Source organism: Leptinotarsa decemlineata, unplaced genomic scaffold (genome assembly GCF_025532065.1).
Source record: "Leptinotarsa decemlineata unplaced genomic scaffold, Ldec_3_MD MMD2_P_RNA_scaffold_2, whole genome shotgun sequence".
NCBI classification, from domain to species: Eukaryota; Metazoa; Arthropoda; class Insecta; order Coleoptera; family Chrysomelidae; genus Leptinotarsa; species Leptinotarsa decemlineata.
Genome location: NW_027412529.1, coordinates 20,900,985 through 20,924,191, shown reverse-complemented (window position 1 = coordinate 20,924,191; position 23,207 = coordinate 20,900,985). Strand labels below are relative to the sequence as shown.

General features: G+C 34.0%; 1 protein-coding gene across 5 annotated transcripts in view; it reads right to left on the bottom strand.

Annotated features, from left to right (window-relative positions):
• The window catches only part of CASK (peripheral plasma membrane protein CASK), a 624,590-nt gene that overhangs the window by 466,235 nt on the left and 135,148 nt on the right, over nucleotides 1-23,207 (bottom strand). For all 5 annotated transcript variants that reach the window (XM_074185376.1, XM_074185387.1, XM_074185391.1 and 2 more), the window contains one exon: nucleotides 21,291-21,466. In XM_074185376.1, the coding sequence (XP_074041477.1) occupies nucleotides 21,291-21,466 (176 nt within the window). The remainder of the gene's footprint in view (nucleotides 1-21,290; nucleotides 21,467-23,207) is intronic.

Here is a 23,207-nt window from a genome sequence, read left to right as displayed (position 1 = left end):
AAATAGAATCGATAATTTCCTCGTTTGAAAAAAAACGTAACCAACACGATAGGAAATTTCATTTTGAGTAAATCACCTAGTTTGCAAGAAGTCTTTTCCTAACTAATTATTTCAATAGCTATTTAAATGTATTGTGACTAGTTAATGAATTAACTGTCTTAAACAAATTTATTTCCAATGATAATTCAATAATCACAAACTAATTTATTTATTACAACACTTAGCAAGTATCGCTTAATTCATTTCCAATATTTGAATTTCTTGTTTATCCGCTTGATTCACTTTCTGAACTGCCCTCTTGAGTCGGAAAGACGGGCTTATATCGGTAAATGTACTTTCGAGAATTCTGTAGTCGGTTGAAAAGTATTGATTTTGAACATTCAATGTTGTATGATTTGATTTAATAAATTTCAGAAGACTTTTTATAGTTATATGTATACGGTGGGTAATAAAAATATGAAATACTTGCATTAATAAATAATAGCTCATTTTTAATTAAACAACCATAATTGGTTTTACTTTCGTATGGCAATTGGAATTTTCAATACTTTTCAACGAGAGCATTTGTTAATGTATCACACACCGGTACAGCTTACCTGTTCAAATGAGGCATACCTGATTATTTTCAATTTTCGCTTGGAAAGTTGATGACATCACGATTCAATCCGATCTGATAGTGCTTTAATTAGGTACGTTACTATCTGAAGAATATGAATTGATCATGAAGCTCCTGTCTATCCAATGAAAAGCGAAAAGAGATTGTGAAAAACTTGAAAGGATTCAAATATAAGTCGGAAAAAAAGAAACAGAAAATCGCTCTTAATCAAAAATGACTGACTCTCTTTCTGACATATCAACTGAAATGACAAATCTTGTTATAGAAATAATTAGTTAGGAAAAGACTTCCCACAAAGTATGTGAGTCACACAAAATGAAATTTCCTAACGTGTTTTTCAAATTCTGATAGAAAATTGTTCTTTCATTATTTTTCCAATGATGAAATTATCACATCTATTTCCATTTGATATGTTCATCATACCGTTTATAGATTTGTTGTCTCTCATATAAGAGTCCATAAAAAATGCTTTACATGTTTCTACTTGGAAAATATATGATTCCAGTTTCGAAATTAGTTAAAAACCGAATCAACTTTTCACTCAATAGTTATGAAATGAACTTTCTGTAACAGGTTACAGGCGTTTTGGCATCTGCAACAACTTTGATAATAGTATATTATGCAACGATCATGTATTGATGGTTATTAAGACACGAGCATTAACCGGGATACGAAACGAGCCGAAGGCGAGTTTTGTATGGTATATGCGAGTGTATTAATAACCAATACATGAGAGTTGCATACGCTATTTTTTCTAAACCCGATAAATAATGAAAAACTATAAATATTATATTTGTATTGAACACATTTACAGTAATCAACTCATATTTAAAAAAAAAAACACAAACTTAATGGTATTATCATGGATATATGAAAACTAAAACGATTCTAATTATATTTATATTGAATATAACAACTGTAATTAATCTGATCTTTTAAAAATATTGGAGTCGATGATATTATTCCTTCTATATCGCTGTTTTCAGACATTTTGATAATATAGGAAGGTAATATGAAAACTGATTTTGACAAATAAAGCAATTAGTTACTTAGGTTAGAATCTAGGACAAACAAAGGAACAGGATTCTTGATTGAAAAATTATGGGTTTCTATTGGTTGATAATCTGTATCGTTATGAAAAATCTGTATCATAATGGATATTATTATGAAACGGATTATGGTCATATAAGTGTATTGTTAGAGTACGGGTGTAGAAAAATATCATTTTATTGGAATACATCTTCCATTTCAGAAACAATTCATATTTTGAAAAGCAATATGACCATGAAAGCCCACATTCCGACATTAAAAGTGTTCTTGTGATGCAGTTTGGAACCTTTGGTGTAGTGATGAATATTATTGGAGGCCTTTTCCCAACACCAAACCGTTATTTTAACACCTCGAGACGTGTCAATCACCATGTGACCATCTTGAAGGTAATCAGTTGGTGATCGAAACAAGTGTCGAGGTGTTGAAATAACGGTTTGGTGTTGGGAAAAAACTCCAGTAATATTTATTAGAAGAGTTGATGGTTTTGTTGAGGGCGTTTTATTGATATTTTAGTTGAAGCATTCTGACTATTACCATGAAGACATGAACAGCGACGTGTTTGAAAAATATTTTGAGCAAATTTCGGACTTCATTCTACCTGACTGATACCGTCGTGGCAAGTTATCATTCCAGTGAAGTTGAGAGAACAGCATATGAGTGGTTTCGATAAAAAACGTACCGTTTTATGAAAGTATGATTAAATGAGAACTATTGTTCATAGTACCTATGCTCAAATGAAACTCGCTTCACGAAATATCGAGTCGACAAGATGGCACAGAAATGAAATATGATTATTCTGGGTCTGCATCATTATCATTACGAACTCAATCCCATTGAATTCGTTGGGGCTCAAGCGAAGGGTTTAACTGCAATAAAAAACGACATTCGAAATGAAAGATGATGAAATACTCTTTGAGGAGTCCTTAAAAAATGTCGATTCTAATAAATGACAAACATTTATTGAACATGTTGAGAAAGAAGAGGATAACATGTGGTAATTAGACCCTTCAGTAGAGGAAATTGTAGAACTTTCAGTCATAACATTCGATGAAGGTTCATTGCATTCATCTAACGAAAACATCATAATTTTCACTTATACCTCATATTTTATTGAATAAGCATATAGCTATTCATTATAATGGGAATATTTTAAATCGAACTGTTGATTTCAATTCAATATTGATTGTATATAAATAAATAAACATTGTTAATAGTTTCGACCAGTATTTTTGAATAAATATCCAAACGCATGCCACTGCAGATATAAAACAATCCAAGACCTCATAAAAAATTTAAGACCCACCTATACTAGCTGTGGCAAAGCATAACGTAATGACAATATTTTGTTTGAGTAATTTGTTAGCGTTTTCAATATATATTGAGTATTTATCATTTGTCACCATTATGAAACAGAGTATAATTGTGTTGAAGTGAAGGCATCAATTCAAAAGAAATGGGAATATTTTCCAGGAAAAGTTTTTCATAGCATTTTATTTAGATTTGGAACCCATGGAGGATGCGCAGTATCGTTCATATTGTCCATCCTTTTTTACATCAGAACTCAATCAAATCCTGAAATATGCAAATTTCCTGGCTCAATACAAATTTTATTGAAATGTAATTTCAAATTGAACTTCGAGACAAAAACAAAAAAGCAAATCCTAAATGAATTCAACATTGAACAGTATTGATTTCTGTTTGAAATCCATGTCAAGAACCAATTGGTCCAAACACTTCTCTTCTAGTCCAACTTTTGGCAGAATATTTGGATCAGGAATGAAAACTTTGTGGAAAATTTAATGTGCAAACAAAAGTATATTCACATGGTTTTCATAAATCTTAGACTTTTAAACAAATTAACGGGTCTAACTCATTTCATCCGCAAAGGCGTTCACAACATTACTGACAATGTCACATATTGCCGACACAATGGATTTACAAGACTACAAACTAAATCAACTTGACTATTACTGGAGTTTTATCCCAACACCAAACTGTTATTTTTAACACCTCGACACGTGTTTCAATCAACAAGTAATCGTCTTCAAGAGCAAGATTAAACGAAATTACATATTTTCAAAAACTTCACCTCCCAATTTGATCTCCACAAACTTTATTCGAAAAAATATAATCAAAACATGTTTCGCTAGCACAGTAGCTTTTTCAAGTATATGAAAGTGTATGAATTCATATACTTGAAAAAGCTACTGTGCTAGCGAAACATGTGGTGATTATATTTTTTCACATAAAGTTTGTGGAGATCAAATCGGGAGGTGTAGTTTTTGAAATCACTATGGATCTTCTTCAAGTACCGGTCGAATCAATCAGTATATTACATATAATATTGCCCTTATTTATACCATAGATCCCTCTGCTAGATACCTGCGTCTTAATTTTCTGAAATTAGTTTTACATGTTGCTTTATCTACTAGTCCTTGAATTAATGTTACAATATTGCCTTATCTAACAGTCAGGTAAATCTGATAATAAAATATTATTTCAACAAGCTATATAGTATACTATTAGGTATTGGTCCACCATCGTTATTCATATTATTATTATGCTTACCTACTTATTTCTACAGTGTCATAGGCATCTAGATGCCTGTTGCTGTTAACTTGTCTAACTTATCTTAATGCATCTTAGATTCATTAAGATTAGTTAGTTAGAAATAAGTTAATGTACACTAGTCATCTTAGTCAAAATTAAGTAAGCATCTCGGAATTCGAGATACCAGCTATTAACTGGTATAAACTTGTATTTTGATGTCTTGAAGTTTACTCAAAACCCACATATGGTAGGGTATAAGCGACTATTAAAATATAAGGTAAAAGGTAACAAAACTCGATTTTTTGCATATCTCGTTTTTCGCTTTTTGTAATCAAGTATCAATTTATTTAATAACATTTACCTGCCCGCGTAGTTATAGATTTGTTAAGGAAAATACTCAAATGATATTTCAATTCAGATTTAAATTCTCCAAAAACTGTGGATGTGATAGATCATCTTAGTTATGCACAATACGTCGAATATACAAAACTGAATAAAACTTTGCAGTTCTCAAATATTCCACCAACAAGTGCAGCAGCTCACCAACATTTCAATCGTGTCTATTATCAATTCAAACTTGGTTAGGGCATGATTTGGAACCTCAGGAATGGGGTTGGACAATGCGTAAAGAATTCCTGAAACCTATCATAACAGTGTTAGCACCTGCTTCAGATAAACTGCATAATATTCTGCAGCATAATATGCTGCAACTGCGAGAGTGATTGTGGTTTGCGATGTGGATGCAGGAATTCGAGGTTGCCGAACTCTTCAGCTTAGGGCCAATGTAATGGGCAAGCTTGTTTCAATGCTTTACCATACCGAAGCGTTGTGAATGAAGACAACCATTGACCCCGAAATTATGGAAGACCTGGAGTCAAATATCGTTGAAGACGATGAAGAAGAGGACTTTGAAATACTAGGGCGGTCGGAAGACGACGATGAAGAAAGAAAAGATAATTAGAATTATAAGTTGTCTTCTGTGAAAATATAAAAAAACTGAACATACACTAGATGCAGTTCAAACTATTGCGATGTATATGAAAAAATGATTTAGTAAGCAAAACTTAGGGCTAACTAGGAATACTCATTGAATGCAAATCATAAACGAGAAGCTGCTCAGGACCATAAAAGTTCCAATAGAACTAATAATAAAAATGAACAAAACGATACCATGTCAAATGAGGATTTCTCTATTTACTTTCAAGACGTTGTAAATCAACTAGTGACTGATATGAGCAAATTGAATAATATTTCCTACAAAAACTTTTTGAATATTATGCGACAGAAGAAAAAATCGTTAGAATTTTCAATACATTCGCATGAAAAAGAACATGTAATGTCTTTATGGTCTGGGAGACTAGAAGAGCATTTCTGCACGCTGCTGCATCAGCGTCGTTTGTATTATTAAATCAAAATCATCAGCTACAATAATACTTTTGCTAAGATGCATCTCATTAAGACTCTCAGTAGATTTATGTAGTGCAATATTCATAAATCCGTAGATCGATACAAACATAGAAGAAAAATATTTTCAACTGTGATAAATGACCCAGCAATCTCATAATGCCACTCGAGATAGTCCTGTAACATATTTGATAGCTCAAATCTTAGCTTTTCTCTCGCAAAGATACACACACCCCCATGCAACATTTTTTGTCTTGTAAAGTCAGTTACGAAATTAAAGCCAGTAATTACCAAGATGTAGACGGCATCTGCATGCAACGAAGTTATCCAAGAGCTAAATATAATCAGGAGGGACACATCATTTTCAATCTCATTTGATTTCATAATTTCATCGGCCGCACTTCCAATGAACCCTCGATTGTTTCCCAAGTATCGGGGTAGAATTTTGATAGCGGTACGAATCTGTCAACTGAACAGCAAATTTAATATTCCTACCTCATCTTAGTTTGGTTGATTTGATATTCTTGAACCAACTTTCGGAGTCGTTGAACAAGATTAAAGATTAAATGCCACTTGTGAGCCTGACTCAACTCCATTATTCATTTAAGGCACAGAAGATGGCAATTATTATATGAATCGAGATGCTAAATGAATATAAATTTCGATTTAAGTATACGAAACGGAACTAATGAAATTCCATTTACATCAATAACTGCTTGAGGAAGGAAAGACGGTTGAAGATAATTACTTCGTTTGAAGAGATGTATCCTTAGTAAATTTTCTATTCATCCAACACAGGAAGTGAGTTGAGGCAGTGACATCTTACCCTAAGAAAACGCCATCTATAAGTTCGACAGAAGATTCAATCCACAAATATCAAAGATAATCAACCATCCCCAAAACAGTTCGTTGCAAAGCCAAGCTTCGACATCCACCAAAGAACTACTTGAAATGATCATTTTCCGACGTAAATCTCCATAATGAAATCTAAGGCCGTCCTGTTATTTTTTTCTATATTTGCTCAAAAGTTACTAGATTTATTGAAGAAATATTGGATGTGTTACCAGATTTGCCACTAGATTTTCACAGACCGTCAGAATTTCAAGGAATTCATCAAAAGTTGAAGCCACCATCTTGTAAAAACTTGTATGATAAGTATTTCTATTCTCCATCCAACATTTTCATTTTTCATAATTTCAGGAGAAAATACACATTCAAGTTTATCTCAAAAACTGTTTGAAATGTTCATTCGTAACTATCATGTTGAGCAGGTTACTAAAACATTGAGGAGCACACTTTATAAATTCAAGTACTTACGAAATATACTAGATACCTCGCGAATGAAAACAATGTATTATGCAATTAAAGAGTCTCGTCTTGCATATGGAATAGTAGGCTGGGGCGGAGTAGCAACATCACATTTGAAAAAATTTGATGTAATATAGAAACAATTTAAAAAAATTCTCCTCAGAAAACCAACAGAATACTCATCGGAAACACTTTTCAAAAATCAAAATTGCTCGACCTCAGACAACTTTACCTAGGAACTGTTATGGAACAACACAAAAAACGAACAAAACTGAACTATGTAGATCACAAGCATAATAAAGGATTTAAAACCAGTGAGCAACTGGACACGACATGCTCAACAAAAACAATCGTTCAGAGAACATATATTCATCTTGCAACTATTTCATTAAAAAAAAAAGTCAAATGTTTTATTTCAGAAACACATAGAATTTCTATGCATCGATTAATTGCTCCCTCTAATGCATGAAATGCGATCATGTTCATGATCATATTCCTTATATTTCTGTATATTTTTTCTTATGCTTCTTTAACCGCATACATTACTTAAGTGTTTCTTAAATGCTGCAAAAATGTGTATATGTCTACGATCAAATGCACTTTTCAATGTTTAATGTCACTACTCCACTCTTTTTTATTTGGTATTATACCTATAATTATTCAATAACCATACACGATGAAAGAACACCCTCGCCCAGGCAAGGCTTTGGCTTCATCACTAAAATTATTTATACCACGCAGGAACACTGTTAAAACTACCTAATAAAATGGGAATTAGTAAATTGGGACATTAATTTGTCAAATATATGTATAAGATTCCTTCCATCATTAGTATTGTAAAATCTTGGCAAATAATGGCACATTTTACAGCCTAACATTTGTTGCAATTTTTATACTTCTTAGATGTTTGCATTTTCATTTTACCATTCACCATTTTTATTTTTTTTTGCATTTTATTTTTACATATTACCTTTTTACATTCTTACATGATTATATTTTTACAATTCATCATTTCCAACATTTAAGATTTCCACATTTTTACATTTTCATAACCTGAATTGTCAAATCCATTTCACTCTCACTGTTCTGACTTATAATGTGAATATTGTGAATAAAACAGTAATACCCACGCAAAGGGTGTCCTTTGTGGGTTTCCAGAATTTGTTCAGATTGTTCAAATTGTTATTGACTGATCCTTGTACTGGAAATTGAATAAATTCATGTTATTATTATTATTATTATTATTATTATTATTATAACTCAAAGGCAATAATGAAGTTTGTTAAATATTCATTTATCACATTATGGAATGTTTCTGAGGCATTTTGGACAGGTGTTTTGATTGGCTTCTGGGTTTTGCCGTGGTCCAAACGTTTCAACTGCAACGACGGCAGTCACCTTCAGTAGCGTGGTCGAAGTACTCTTCTTGATGTGACAACAGTTGACGACATTAACGCCAGCCGTGAAAACCTACATTCACATAATTAGGAAAAGATCATTACTTATTCTATCTATAACCTATGGAATAGATTGCCATTGTGTAATGTATATTTTCTCCACAAAAAATCTGGGGGCATCATATCCAGTAATCCAGCAGGCCAGTCTAGGGAAACACATTTGCCTAAACACCTGCTGGGATAATTGCCATATTTCCACTTTAGAATCAGCCTGTCGTGAAGAAGCCTAATCTTACTGAAAGGTATAGTCGAAGTGAACGGTATTGTGCACTCTTAAAGTTGCCGACACTCTCAAAGGTAAAAAAAAAACAATATATAGAAATGAACCGGCAGCAAACTAGTCCAAGTGGACTGTAGACTTGGCGGTTCGTATTGGACAATTTTTACTAACAGAGTTTTATGATGGACTGAAGAGTCATGAAATCAAATTTGAAGTCATGTTACGGTGGCAAATCGAAATCAGGAATGCGGGGATGGTTATCGCCGTCGTTTTCAGTTCAGGAACTGATCGCGATTCGAGTGTTGAAATTCGATATTGGTGCAGTTATAATTATTCAAAACTTTTGATATCTATTTGAAATGTGGCGTCCTTGGACAAGTACTAATAGTAATAACGAGTGTGATAACAACGCAGACTTTTTCCACTGTAGTGATTCCAAAAGCGATGGTGAACAATGCGAAAAAGAGATACCAGTGAATGAGAATTGGATGCATTTGAATATTGAAACACAGATAATATATTTCAATGTATATAAGAATCTACATCTCAAGTTTGGTTTCGGAACAAACTATTACAAACAACGTCAGATTTGATCGAAATTCCTTTCTCAACTGTACATAAAATAGTCAAAAACAAATCTTATGAACGCAAGACGCGATGTGATACAGGATTACCAAAACCTTCGGATGTTTGTCTAATAAAATCATTGAAAGAAACAATATACGACTGTTGAAAAAGCAATGAGATTCCTACAACTGAAATCATAAGGAAAAAAATTTAATACTTCCGGCCATAACGTAAGCTGCTGTGACAAACTCTTCAGAATTGGATAAAGAAACTGGGATTTAGATTTAAAATAATAAACAAACATCAAGCAGTTATGGAAAGCAGAAGGATTGAGAAAGTAAGACTATATGGAGATTGAACACTTCCAAATTGATGGTGGAAATGAATTCGTTATTGATGTAAATGATGACAGTGATAGTGAAACAGAGAATATGGAAGAGGCATTATCATAAGCTTTCGAAGAAAGTTCGTGAAGTGTTTTTGAAGCGATCGATTGTGTGAGTAAGTAGTATTCAAAAGTATTTTCAAAATTGTCACCGTGTTATTTGAATCCATATTTTCCCACTCACCTAAATAAACGAAATATTTATTATACATATTTTTATATAGTTATTGTTATTCTTCCCGCGGAGTGTTTGTTTTTCAGTTTCGCAAAGATGTGGATCATATCATTTTCTGTGAATGGCAGTAGCACCATGGAAGGTTCTATTGGGCATATCTGCAGAATCTTCAAGGGGGATTTTTGGAATGTCATTAATGATTTTTTGGGGGGCTGATATAAAGAAGTTGTTGAATATATTTGCAACTTTACCAGGGTCTGTAATTTGTTCATTCCCCTGCAGAATTTGTATATTAGGTCGCATTGAATTTTCCTTATTTTCAAGTTTATTGATAATTGACCAGGAGGCCTTGTTTTTGTTTTCTGAATGTTGGATTACATTACTGAAGTGTAACTTTTTAACGTTCTCAATAAGATGTTTATGTTCAGCGAGCCTTTGCTTATATATAGGTTTTAGATCAGGGTGGTATTTTTGAAGAATATATAGATCCTTCAATAATGAACTAGAGGCTTTTATTTCCTCCGAAACCCAGGTGTTGCTAGCTTTACTTTTGTTTTGGAAGTGTTTCAAGGGAAATGCTACATTGAAGTGAGATGCGAGAATATTGTTAAAGTTTTTATATTTGTCATTGCAGGATTTTGCATCATGAACAGAGATCCACTTTTCAGAATCGAATAATTCTGCCACGTGCTGCTTATTGTTTTTGGAAAATATTCTTTTGTACCTACAAGCTTTTTCTGTCGCAGCGAGGTTCAACAGTGATTTATTAACGGAGGTGATAATAAGTCTGTGATCAGAAATAGGTGTGTCTACTACTGAAGAGATCGCCTGTACATTTGTAAAAACATTATCAACTATGGTTCTCGAGTATGAAGTTATTATTGTGTAGTCATTTACTGTCGATTTTAGTCCAAACTGTTCAGTGATATTCAAAATACTATCAGCCTCTATAGAAGGGGTACTGAAGTCAATGTTGAAGTCTCCGCTTAACCATATTTGTGAACTAACTGTGAATATTTCATTTAAAAGCATCTCAACTTTGTATAAGAAATTTTGAAGATTACCGGTAGGTGGTCTATACATGGAAACTATTTTGTGGGCTTCGAAGCCTCCACCACAGACCTCAAAGTCTTTTTCAGTACATATATGATCTAGAGAGATGGAAGTTGCTTCATAACCTTTCTTTGCCCATAATGCAGTGCCCCCTCCTCGATATGTGTTACGACAAAAACTACTCACCAAATAATAATTTTCAAATGGAAAGCTACCTATTTCATTTCCTAATAGCCAAGTTTCAGTTGACGTAATGAACGGTGGATATGAGTAATGCTCAAGTTCTACTTCTATTAGGGTTTAATTGTTTCTGATACTTTGGAAGTTAAGATAAAACATAAAATGTACATGTTCCAGTTCCAGCGCCTCACTTGTGTCTATATTGGGATGATTTATGTTGAAAAATCGTTTTCTTCACTTGTTCTATTGTAGTTATTGTATCGCTTGAAGTCGAATCTTTTGAATCCAACTCCCTTTGGCCAAAAGAAGATATCGTATAAGGTTTCCTTGTGTATGAAGTCGGTGCCTACCATGAAACATTTAAGACGTTGCTTATCAATTGCAAGTTCCTTCACTATGACTGTTTCATTGTTAAGTTTTTCCTCTATAATTTTTTTTTATATTGATGTCCTCCATATTTCTCTTGACTCTGTATGAATATATCCAGACTTTTGATTTTTCTCCAGTGAATTCTTCGTCATTTTCATCAGCACAGCCAATATTTTTATTTTTTGTGTTTTTGCGTGTTTTTCTATTGCTTTCAGAAAAGATGAAAATGTCTTCAGGTTTTTCAATGCTATCCTTGTTGTTGAAAGCGGTTTGAGGTTCAATTTCACTTTCTATGTATCCAGTTCTTTGTTTATTTATGGTATTTATGATTTGTGGTTGATCTTCATATGAGTCACTTGTTTTTGTAGTATTTGGGTATTCCACTTGTGATATTTCGTTTTTGTTACCAGTAGATCTTTTTTGTTATTTGTGTTTTTATCTGTTGGTAAGTTTTTGTTGGCCTTTGTTAAGAACATCACTTTTTCCCCAGCAAATCAATTTCCATTAATGAGTTATTGATGTTGCTATCACCGTTTGTACCTTGTTATTGACCTTGTTGCTCTGCTGCCACATATCCTTGGATGTTTTTTGATTGTTTCTCACTGCAGCACACTATTCTTGTTTCATCTAATGTATGGTATTGTTTTTTTTTCCACACAACTTTTGTGAAATGGATTCCCGCATTTTATACAAACTGTAACACAACTAGTTTGGATTTACAACATTCAAAAGTCTTACTGTTTGCTCTTTTATCGCAGAGCTCTTTACCAGCTTGTGTGCTGGTCAGCCATTTTGAATGGCGTTTGAATTAAGTTAATCAACAACATACATAATCTTGAAATGTAATTGATCTTCCAACAAAGTTTGATTAATTCTTCAATTTCAACATGTTTATATTCTAAATGGCTAAGTGAATTCATTCAGAGACAAATTCATTTTTACATTTTAGACTCTGCTATAAGAAGGGCGGCATGGAAATTAGCCGATCTCACTTTTAATGATTTGATAGTATATTTTGATGCGGCGTTTTAATACCGTTGTGTTGTGATGTTTTGATATCATTGTGGCCCCAAGGTAATGTTTTGGTAGTTTTGGAACTATAAATCACTTGATATCCTTATATAACAGAGCGACTTCATTCCACATCAGCGTATAAATATTCGGGAGGGCATCCTTCATATTTTCAATCACCGATTAGCTAACTGGCACACTAAATTCATTACCCAACGCATTGTTGGAAGTATCAAACTTATCAACATTCCCAAAGATGAAATCATAAAAGTTGTATGTCAGTTTCAAAGAATCCTTGTCGGTATAGAGAAGAGAAGCTTGAGGTCTATAATGGGTTTTGATGACATCATAGGAAAAGTCGTAAATGACTGTTTTGACATATCTAAAACCCTAAATGAAATGGTTTGTTATGACAAACTCTAACTTTACCCATATGTATGACGACAGAGTCTTCCGAAAATATGGATAATGTTTTGAAATTAGGGCGAGTTATTAAAGCATTGGCACCTATACCTCTTCGTATAGATTCCCAATGTATACCAATTCGAATGTCTCTTGTATTGTTTACGTTCACTATGGTCTTACCGTATATGTAATTGACATTCAATTTGAAGTAATTCTTCTCAAACTTATTCGAAGCCTCATTTCCCAGAATCAAATTCAAATTAATATACTTTTTCAACCATTGATCGAATCTGAGAATTACACGAGTCCTCATCACCATCAAACAATTACGGATCGTCTGTTTCAAGTTTCTATAATGAGGATATATTTCTTTATCATTTATATTCGGTACGAGTTCATGTATTTTGGACTTCGAACCAGGTGGTATGATACTTTTCACCAAAAATGGTAAGTCTGAATAGTGACCATGCAATTCGACAAAATAGTGCACATCTACTTCAAGAATATATGCTTGAGGGTTATCATCTGGAATACTATTGATATCTAGCTGAATTATTCCATCGGAGGTCAACCAAGTGAATCCGTCAGAAGCTAGTGATTGAGACATACTATGACCATTTAGATTCGTTATATCCAAGTACATAATGAATGATGCTCGTCAGAATTATAATTGAAAAGAAACTTATATTAGCTGTTTTCTCGGGTTTCGCTCCGTGTTCTGTGTATTTTATCCCCATAAGTTTTATTTACGGAGACGAAACAATAGTTGGAACTTTCCCTGGAAAAACCTTTCGTCGAGACTTTCATTGCAGTAGTATTTAAATGATAAAATTCAGAGTAGTTGTTTATGACTCAAGCCGATTATGTTTTGCCAGGCTTATAGCGGTATACCTGGGTCCGAGGTGAGACATCTGGTCACTAAACGTAACCACGGTCACAGGATAGATAGTTTAATAAGAAAAGTATAAGGTAGACAGTTTGGGATGTTTGATAATTTTCACCTGGGAATGCCGAAGGGTATGAAGTGAGGTACCGGGAGTGCGAGTTGAACCTCGAACGAGAAAGGTCGTGATCCTGCTGACCGTGGATTCGTTATTGAACTTGCGGGAGTTACGTGGTCATAGTTCCCACGACACGGCCATTCACACGGAGATTCAGCTGAGTAAGAGATATTCCAGGAATCCCTTATCTCGACATGCAGTTAGCATCCAGTTAACATTATATTAATTATCATTCTGTTTGTAGCTCTCGTAAGAGAGCTCTAGTTTGTAAAATAAATTCTTTTTAAAAAGTTATTTTCTCGTTCCAATCATTTAATTGGCGCAGTCGGTAGGATTTGTGCAGCGTGAAAACGAACTTTTTGCGTCGTGGAGTTTCAACCCCTTCAGCACAAATTCAACAAGAATCCTTCGAGGACCACCCAGAACGAGCGGACAAGGAGACGACAGAGCCCCATGGAAGCTGCAAGGAATCAACGGAGAAGGAACTGGAACTTACAAGTAAGTACCAAATATTTCCTTCTTGCCTTCACGAACCCTCTGTTTAAGGACTTCGGCGAAGATATATAGTATCGTTCATTGCGAACAAACTGTTGTCTATTCGAGACGAGTTATTTTAAGAAACTATTTATTGAGAAAAACAATTATTTATTTATGAGTGAAATTGAAGATATTTTATCACGATTGAATAGTTTATCATTTCAAGAAAGTTCAGCAAATAATACTGAAAATTTTTATAATACTTTTCAACCCACAATGGTTCCACCAGTTCCGCCCCAACCAACTCAAATAAATTGGAACCTTTTCAAATCTAGAATTAACAATTTAAAAACTTTTGATGGTGATAGCAATACATTGAACAAATTTATCAGTAGATGCGATGCTATAGTTAACGCGTACAATGTGTTTAAGGATGCTTCACTTGATGAACACGTTCTTGAATGTATTCAAGAAAAATTGACAGGTAAAGCCGAATATATGGTTGGTAACAGAACCGAACTTAATACTTGGGACGCCTTAAAATCTGCTCTGAAACAATGTTTTTCGGATAGGAGAGATTTGCACTGTTTAGTTTAAGAATTAACTAGAAGTCGACCCCTTAGAGGAGAAGACCTAATGACTTTCGGTAGTAGAATTCAATTAATCAAAAGTAATGTAGTTCAAAGAGTCAGTAACAACCCAGACTTAACTCCAGAAGAAAAACTTTACCAAACAACTCACTACGATAAAGTAGCCCTCAGTACTTTCATTGCTGGTTGTCTTGGTATTTTCAGAAATAATATGCATCTTAAAAAGCCAGCCTCACTGGAAGATGCCATAGCATACGTAAACGAGTTCGAAATTTTTGAAAAAATGTATGGTTCGTTAAACGATTATAAACCAAAGTTTAATACTTTCGGTAGACAATCCATCATGCCAAACGTCAACCAAAATGGCCTAGATTCATACAACCTCAAAGACAAAATTTTCAAAACGAAAATGATGATCAACATTTTTTCAATCCACAATTCTCAACTAGACCTAATTGGCCAAGCCAACCTATTAATATCCAACCCAGACAAATACCACCGCAAAGATACCCTACAAACCGAGAAGCTTTCGAACCCCCTCAGAATGTTTATAAACCAAAAAATATTCCACCTAATCAATTACCGAAACCGGAACCCATGTCCACTATATCAAGAAACCAAACAAAAATGTCTCAAAGACCTTTTTCTCAACAAAACAGCACTTTTAGGAACCCTAATAATTACCGAAACCCTCAAAAAATGGTTACCGCAAGTCAAAAACCGAATTTTATATCTGAGGAATTATTTTCTAACGAATACGATGAATTTCCCCAATATAATGACACTGATCAACAATTTTATGATAATCCCAACCTCAGTGAAGAAGCATACATTTCAGAAAATGCTGTTTATTTAGAAAACGAACCAAATTTTCAGAATGAATACTTAAGAGACGTAGATTGTGATGAAACTGGAAATTTTCATTTAACAACCCAATGCGAAAATCATACTTAGCCGAAATCAATGCATTTTGTAACAATGCATTACCGTATGTCGAAGTTAGTCACAAAAATAAAATTATTAAACTACTAATCGATATTGGAAGTTTAAGATCGATTATTAAACCATCTATTATTGAAAAATTATTCCCAAACAAAATTTATCACTCAAATACTATTATCAAAACGGCTTTAGGAAGTCAGAAAGTAAGGTACCAAGCCTCGATACCTGCTTTTCCAGAGTTCAACACAAACTATGAAATTACTTTTATTTTATTTGATTTCCACGATTACTTTGACGGAGTTTTAGGATTAACAGACTTGGTAAATATGCACCTGAATATAGACCTTGTGAATAAGAGACTGATAGGAAATCATGTTGAAATTCATTCCAAGTTCAGACAGTCTACAGATACGAATTTTTCTTTCTCTGTCAACCCACAAGAAAGAGTACTTAAATATCTGCCTGTCACAGTTCCTGAAGGTGAAATTCTTACCCTTGAGGGAACACTCAATGATCTTTTCATTCCGCAAATATTGACAACATCAAAAAATGGTTACGCCCTTATGGAAGTACAAAACCCCACCGATAGAACAATATCAGTGAAATTGATACAACCGCTTCCTGTAGAGAGCTTTCAATCCTCTACTTTCGAAATGTATTCTAACGAAACTTTCGAAAATACAGAGACGGACTCACCTAAATTGGCAACCGAAATTAATATCGCTGATTTGATACGTACAGACCACATGAACAAGGAAGAAACAAATGCTATACTGAAACTCTGTAAAGAATTTTCAGACATATTTTTGAAACCTGGAGATAAATTAACATTCACCTCCAAGGTTAAACACGAAATCAAGACCACAGACGAAATACCCATACATACCAGACCATTCAGGTATCCATACGTTCATAAGAGCGAAGTTCAGCGTCAAATAAAAGACATGCTTGAAAAATACGACCAAGCTGTAGTCCCTGGTCTTCCCCGGTCTGGATAGTCCCAAAAAAGATGGATGCTTCCGGAAAGCCAAAATGGCGTGTGGTAGTCGATTATCGAAAACTTAATGATAAAACCATTAGTGATCGTTACCCACTCCCAAACATAAACGACATTTTAAATAAACTGGGACGAGCTCAGTACTTTAGCACCCTCGATTTGGCAAGCAGTTTTCATCAAATCGAGATGGCCAAAAATTCAATCCAAAAAACGGCTTTTAATGTAGAACACGGACGCTACGAGTATTTGAGACTTCCGTATGGCCTTAAGAACGTTCCATCAAGTCTTCAACGCGTATTAGACCACCAATCCACAAATTTAACAACTCCGAAAATAACACTACCATTTTTGGCGCCTTTGCAGGAGTTACTATCACAATAATTGTCCTGATATTGGCAGCTTTCAAGAAAAATTAGATTAAAACCCTTATACTGGAATATTGTTGCTTCAAAACACCCCAAAAAGAAGAAAATACCAATGACGAAGATATGGTTCCAAGCCGCCAAAATAATTCCATTATTTTTTCGGCCTAAGGAGGGAGGAGTTACGTGGTCATAGTTCCCATGATACGACCATTCACACGGAGATTCAGTTGAGTAAGAGATATTCCAGGAATCCCTTATCTCGACATGCAGTTAGCATCCAGTTAAAATTATATTAATTATCATTCTGTTTGTAGCTCTCGTAAGAGACAGTCGTCTCTAGTTTGTAAAATAAATTCTTTTTAAAAATTTATTTTCTCGTTCCAATCATTTAATTCGGGTCTATCGTGATAAGTGCTGGTTATATTTTCTAATAACGATCTCTTCAAAATGTTGTATGCCTCTATGTGGGATGGTTATTGTGGTAAAGGATAAACATGGGTTCATCCAGAGGCAGTGTATTGGCGCCCCCGAAAGTGATTTTTTCGACATATATGTTAGCTATGTGATTTATAATTTGTAAAAGCTCATGGCTTTACATTTTAGTCAATTTTTATAAGATTGGAATTTTATTTTGTTAAATTGTATTTTTTTGTAAATCTAATTTACCTACAAGCATTTTTTTAAAACTATATTGACGAATCTTATCCTTTCAAACCTATTTTAGAAACTGTATTGACGTGTCTAAAAACTGTGTGTTTCTTGAGAATAATAAAATTATTATTATTATTCATTTTATCATAAAGCTGTATGGAAATCACCTTTCTGTCTCATGTTTATGATTTTCCGGAAAATATTTTCGGGTTTCCAGAAAAGGTTTTTCATCTAAATTATCGCCTAACTCTTGGAGAAAAACAGCAGTTCATCGATAGATACATCGATGAACATCAATTTCAAAGACATTATTTTATTTGCTAATATTGATTTAATTTATCTTCCATGAATGAATGTTTCGTGAAAGAAACATATTTATTTCTTTTCAGTTTGAGCGATGACATCAGCTTTACTTTCAATAGTGCATTCATCTGTTAAGAACAAATGACAATCATACACACTGTGATGATAGGAAATTATCAGAATGAAGTTAGGTTGAGGTTACAAACGGAGTATGTATCTCCATTTCTTTCTTTTTCGGTATATCATCCTCTTTAAATATATTATCACATATACCACATGTCGTGGCAATTCCGCTCTTCTTCAGCAGTCAAAAGACTCATTGGAAAGAAATTTTTCAAATATTTTTGAAACAATCACTTCAGACGTATCAACCCATCTATATAATACGAATTTAGAAATAGATTCATCAAAAAAGCACTATCAAACATGAGAATGCGTGTGTTTCATGAAGATAAGTTCCATTTCTGAAAGAGTTAGCAGAATTTGGCTAATTTGTATGCTCTGGCTCAAGAATAGATTCAAAATCAACGTATACAACTAATGGAACTATCTCAAGTGTTTCTCGATATTTTCCAATTTCAAAATATTCTCAGGTACACATTAACCAAATACACCAATTCTAAAATGTGTTGTCGATATGTGATTACAATCGTTCAATTTATGTCGCAATACTCATTACTAAAGTACAACCATCACAAAAATACTTTTTATGATCGTGTGCATATATTTGATACCGACCACGATGAATCTTCAATCACGAAAGAATGACTATTACCAGCTCATCCGTTATATTCAGCAGATTCACGTGTCTTAAATCTATGTTCCGAATAGCATGACGGGTCCACCTCTTCCTATTCAATTCTATCATTTCTGAAATCATTTTCTGAACGATAAACATTGATAGAGCAATCATTCATAACCTCAAATTAAGGAATATTTTCTAACTCAACTGGAGAAAATCCATACCTGCTACAGTCAACAACGTGGAGAAGTGAAGGTATGAGAGAATTTCACATTCTCACATTGGCAGGATACAAAACTGAAGTTACAAAGCGGTAAGTGACCCTAATTGACAACATTCACAACACTTTTCTTAATGTAAGAAGAACCTCCAAAGAGGCCATGCTTACTAATATTCGATCATTCGATTGATAAATAACTTGATTGGGACTATTGAATGCTTTCACTTTTACAAACACGTTAGTTTGGAAATAGTAAGTCCAAACACCTTCATTTTAATATCCACATTTTTATGGATCACTGACTGAAACGTCTTCGGGTAGTTTCAATATTGTCTGCTTCAATTCATTGAAACATGTGAAATTATCCATCTGGTGGTTTTGACCATTCACCTTGTAGCTCACACTTCAACACTTGAATGCACGTTATAACAATGTACAACATCGTTCCCTAAGTGAAAATATTCGTGCGTCCCATACTGCAAAGTACTCTTATATACATTCATCTGATCGCTTGCAATAGTCGAATAGTCGAATTGCAGCACAAACATGTCTGCATTTGTGGAATTGTTAAAGGGTTAAACCTCTGCCTTTTCGATGTTGATGACTCTTCATCATTCGCGGGAGTATCTGAATCTCGCTAATTACAAGGTTTTCATTCCGAATGAAACTTTTTCCACATTCACTACACGTTTACATCTCGTATATATTACCAGACGATCATGAGGAGAATTTGAAATAACTGAAATATTAACATCACACTTCTTATAAGAGCTCAATCCCTTCCACTTCAATCCAACGTGAAGCTACGAGGTTTTATTCCAGGTCATATGGTAGGGCTCGAGCTCAAGGTGATGAATCAAGAGCAGAATCGGTCGTCAGGGTCAAACTGATTGCTCAACGTCATATGTCGTGCACTTTGCTCAAGGTCGTATATGATCATTCAAGGTCATATAGCGTGCACATCGCTCAAGCTCATGTGGCGTCATTCAAGGTCAAGTTTGAGTGGCAAGGAGGTTCACAACCGTCATTAGTACCCTACTTCTCACTTTCACAGGAATATACTATTTTGATCCTATGATGGTCACTGTCCATAAATATCTTTAAAAAAATGCTACGGGGTGTTATTTACATGTTTAAATACAAGGGTTATATATTCAGAAGCAGCAAGTTGTAGACCAGAATAAGATGGTGAAGAAAATGACTGGAAAAGGAATCCAGCGTATATTCCAGAGCCCCTAGCTCCTCACATGGGAGGATGTTGGAAAAGACTGGTGAAGTCCATGAAAAGAACCCTTTGAGTAACAATCATTGTGAAATTTTCGAAAAAAAAGTTTTTTCAACATTATTGATTGAAGCTGAACATACTTTATATGTATGATGGAATTGGCCGATACTTGATGAAAATCCATAGCATAACTTCATTGCGAGATTTTCAATAGTAAAGATACGTCCGAAGAAGTCATTGTATGGCGAAAACCTTGTTGCGTTTTTGTAAAACTATTTAGTGAAAATCGCACAATGAAGTTATTTCTGAATACAATTTATATGGAACACCACTCATTCATATTTTCTCAGATCACACCGACGAATAAACCCTAACTCCCAACCACTTCCTGATTCGATCGTTTAGAGTAGCGTCTGTTGAATGTTTAACAATGGAAGATTGCAGATCGTTTCTGAAGGCGGTGCATCAAATAATATCTTCCCTGACTGGTGAAAACAAAGTGTTATGATAAGCAGTTCCACAACCACAAGCCGACTACATAGTCTGTAAAATCGATGAAGATTTACCCAGAAATTGCCTTTCCTGGCAATGGCGGCGAAGTAAAAAGGGTGAAAGTCAAGACGAAGATGGAAACCTATCGACGATTAGCAAAAAAAATTTGCAGATTCTATTTGAATAAATCAATTGTTAGCTATAAACATGAGAGACAGTTGATAGATAGAAAGTTGTTATAAATAGATGGTGAGAATATTGTAATTCGAGTTATATAATGCCATGTTCGAAAAGTTTTACTGTCTTTATTGATCCTGAATTAGGTTACAACTATAAAGTATGAAACACCTGAAAAGTCAAAAACACTGCAGAACAGTTGAAAGCAAATTAAAAGGACAAATCACCAACTGTATTATTGAAACATTTCTGAGTACGACTACCATGCGAATCATTGAAAATTTCAATTTTATTGCCTCATGACTGGTATTATTGATTTCGAAATTGACATTTGCAGAAAATAACAAAAATTATTTACCTGTAATTTTCCTCTACAGATAGCTTCATTCAGTCTTCGTCCACTACCGTGAAAAGGAAGAGTCCCCGACAATAGCACATGAAGAAGAACACCTGCAGCCCAGATGTCAACTGGTTTGCCATATTGCCGCCTCTCGACTACTTCTGGAGCCATGAAATGGGGACATCCTACTCTCCCTAGAATCAAAAGATTCGTGAATATTATTTATACAATATCTTTGGTAGAATATATTAATAAGACAGAAAATTAAATATAATCGAACTGAACATGTTACTAGCAACCCCCAAAAAAATTAAATTCATACATCGGAAATATATATTGGGTTCAGGAATAGTGTCACTAAAACTCAGTACCAATACACTAATGAAACCATCACTCACCAAAGGCCCTACCTTCTGAGTATATTCAGATATTTGTATGTTTCGATTGGAAGAGTTATAGCTATCAGTTTTTCAGATGCGATTAACTTTTTGATTGTTTTTAAAGTATGGATATTCAATTAGCCAAAATAACGAAAAAAATTCTTCCGAAATATTGGTTCCTCGACAAAGAACAGTGTATTTCATCAATTGACTAGTAAATTGTAGGTCATTTTAAGGACATTATTACTATTCATGCATACTTATATAATTGTAATGGTTACACATACACATATATGACATAAGATTATGAAGATTCTGAGATATATCATGAACGAACTTATTTTGATATGATTTTTTTTACTGTAACTCAATATTATAAGAATTAATAATAGATTATTTGGCGCGGTAACAGTGCGGATCGATTCTACTACGTAACATGGCTGACGGGGCTGGGGGAAGTTTCAATGCTCTCTTAGTGGCTCGTGGAGTTATCATCATAACCTACCCAGAACACGAGGCTAACAACCACAGTATTCGATGCCGTTGAAATCGAGAAAATGAAAGATTAAAATTGAATCCTTACTATTAAAAGGAACTACCAAGAATAATTTTTTTAACTGCAAATCGTTCAATAAATTGTAGGCACATTTTTCAGACTAAGCTTTAACAATTTTCTGTTATTGATTTTCATTTTGCTTTAGTGCCCAGAAAATGTATGTCGCTCTATTTCCTATGATTTATTTTTAGCGTTTATGTCGAGTTGTTGGGCCACTTCTTATATATTCAAATCGTTTGTCAAAATTTGTTGATGTTGATGCGATATTCACGTTAATTCATATTTCATTCTTTTCAAGATTATTTGTCCTTATACTCTGTTTCCTGACAGTAAACATTATTAAACGCTCATTATGAATGCAAAATACTGATAGAGTGCTCAAACAAAATCCTGTGATTTTGTTATAATTTGCCACAGTTGACATATATAGGTTTATGATATTTTACCCGGTCCCCCTATTTTTGTATCGCAAACGGGTTGCAAACAAAAGATTTTATTAGCTTTCGGGTCGTTTTGTACCTGCAATGTGTGAGTTTGGATATTTAATTAAAAAGTTTTGTTGTTTTATTCATGTATATTCAGTTGATATTGTAATAACATTTTGATTTAAAATATTTATATTATAATTAATAGGTGTGCTTATTCAAGAAGATATTAGGTATAGGCAAAAACTATGGCGTGTTATCATCAGACAAATTAATAATAATAATTGTCAAACATATCGCCGTTTATGTCTTCATGGTAATGAAGACATAAACGGCGGGTTTCATCATGGTTTGCCATGATGGTGTTTTCAAAACTTTAGTCTACCGTAGTCGCATAACGGGTATAGAGGATTCTGACACCATCACACATTACTCATGGTATTCATAACATTGCAAGTCTAACAGGGACAGCTGTAGGGTATACTTCACACAAAATATTCAAAAGTTAATTTACAAATGAAAATAACTCACGATACCATTTCCAATTTCGAGAAAACGTCCAAATCGAAAGGAA